This window comes from Buceros rhinoceros, unplaced genomic scaffold (assembly GCF_000710305.1).
Source record: "Buceros rhinoceros silvestris isolate BGI_N320 unplaced genomic scaffold, ASM71030v1 scaffold29977, whole genome shotgun sequence".
NCBI classification, from domain to species: Eukaryota; Metazoa; Chordata; class Aves; order Bucerotiformes; family Bucerotidae; genus Buceros; species Buceros rhinoceros.
Genome location: NW_010422050.1, coordinates 3,294 through 3,816, shown reverse-complemented (window position 1 = coordinate 3,816; position 523 = coordinate 3,294). Strand labels below are relative to the sequence as shown.

The window sequence follows — 523 nt, the reverse complement described above, 5'->3', positions numbered from 1 at the left end:
AAATGGAGCACGAGATTTTCTGTCTTTCTCTGAAGCCTGTCGTACCTTAATGCTGGCTCTCGATAGTCTTTAAGTGCCTTTCACCGGAACAGCCGGTTCTGGTTCCGGAACCGCGGAGGGTCCATGGGCAGCCAGGAGGGACAGAGAAAAGGGTGTTTGCTGGAGGTCGGGCGGTCTGTGCGCTCCCTGCCCGCGTGGCTGGGTCTGCGTGAGCACCGAGTGGGGACCCCACACCTGCGGTGACGGGTGTCGGGGAGCGGCTCTGAGCACCGGCAGGGCTGTCCCAGAGCAGCGCTGCTGCCTGACTGACCTTCCCTGTCCAGTCCCTCGTAGACATGGCTCCCAAATACATCCTGGAGCAGTTCCTGCAGCAGGAGCTCCTCATCAACATCACCGAGCACGAGGTGAGCCGGGCTGGGCTGCGGAGCGAGGACGGGATGCTTGGAGCAGCGCTGGGCTGCAGCTCGGGCTGCTCCGGGGACCTTCTCCAGGCTGGGCCGGGCTGAGTGACGCGCTCGTCGTT

The 523-nt window shown here is 63.5% G+C and overlaps 1 protein-coding gene across 1 annotated transcript in view; it reads left to right on the top strand.

Annotated features, from left to right (window-relative positions):
* POLR2E (polymerase (RNA) II (DNA directed) polypeptide E, 25kDa) overlaps positions 1 to 523 on the top strand; it is a gene marked incomplete at both ends in the record, with an annotated part of 1,376 nt that overhangs the window by 362 nt on the left and 491 nt on the right. Inside the window, one exon of the mRNA XM_010139919.1 lies at positions 324 to 404. Coding sequence (XP_010138221.1) covers positions 324 to 404 — 81 coding nt within the window. The remainder of the gene's footprint in view (positions 1 to 323; positions 405 to 523) is intronic.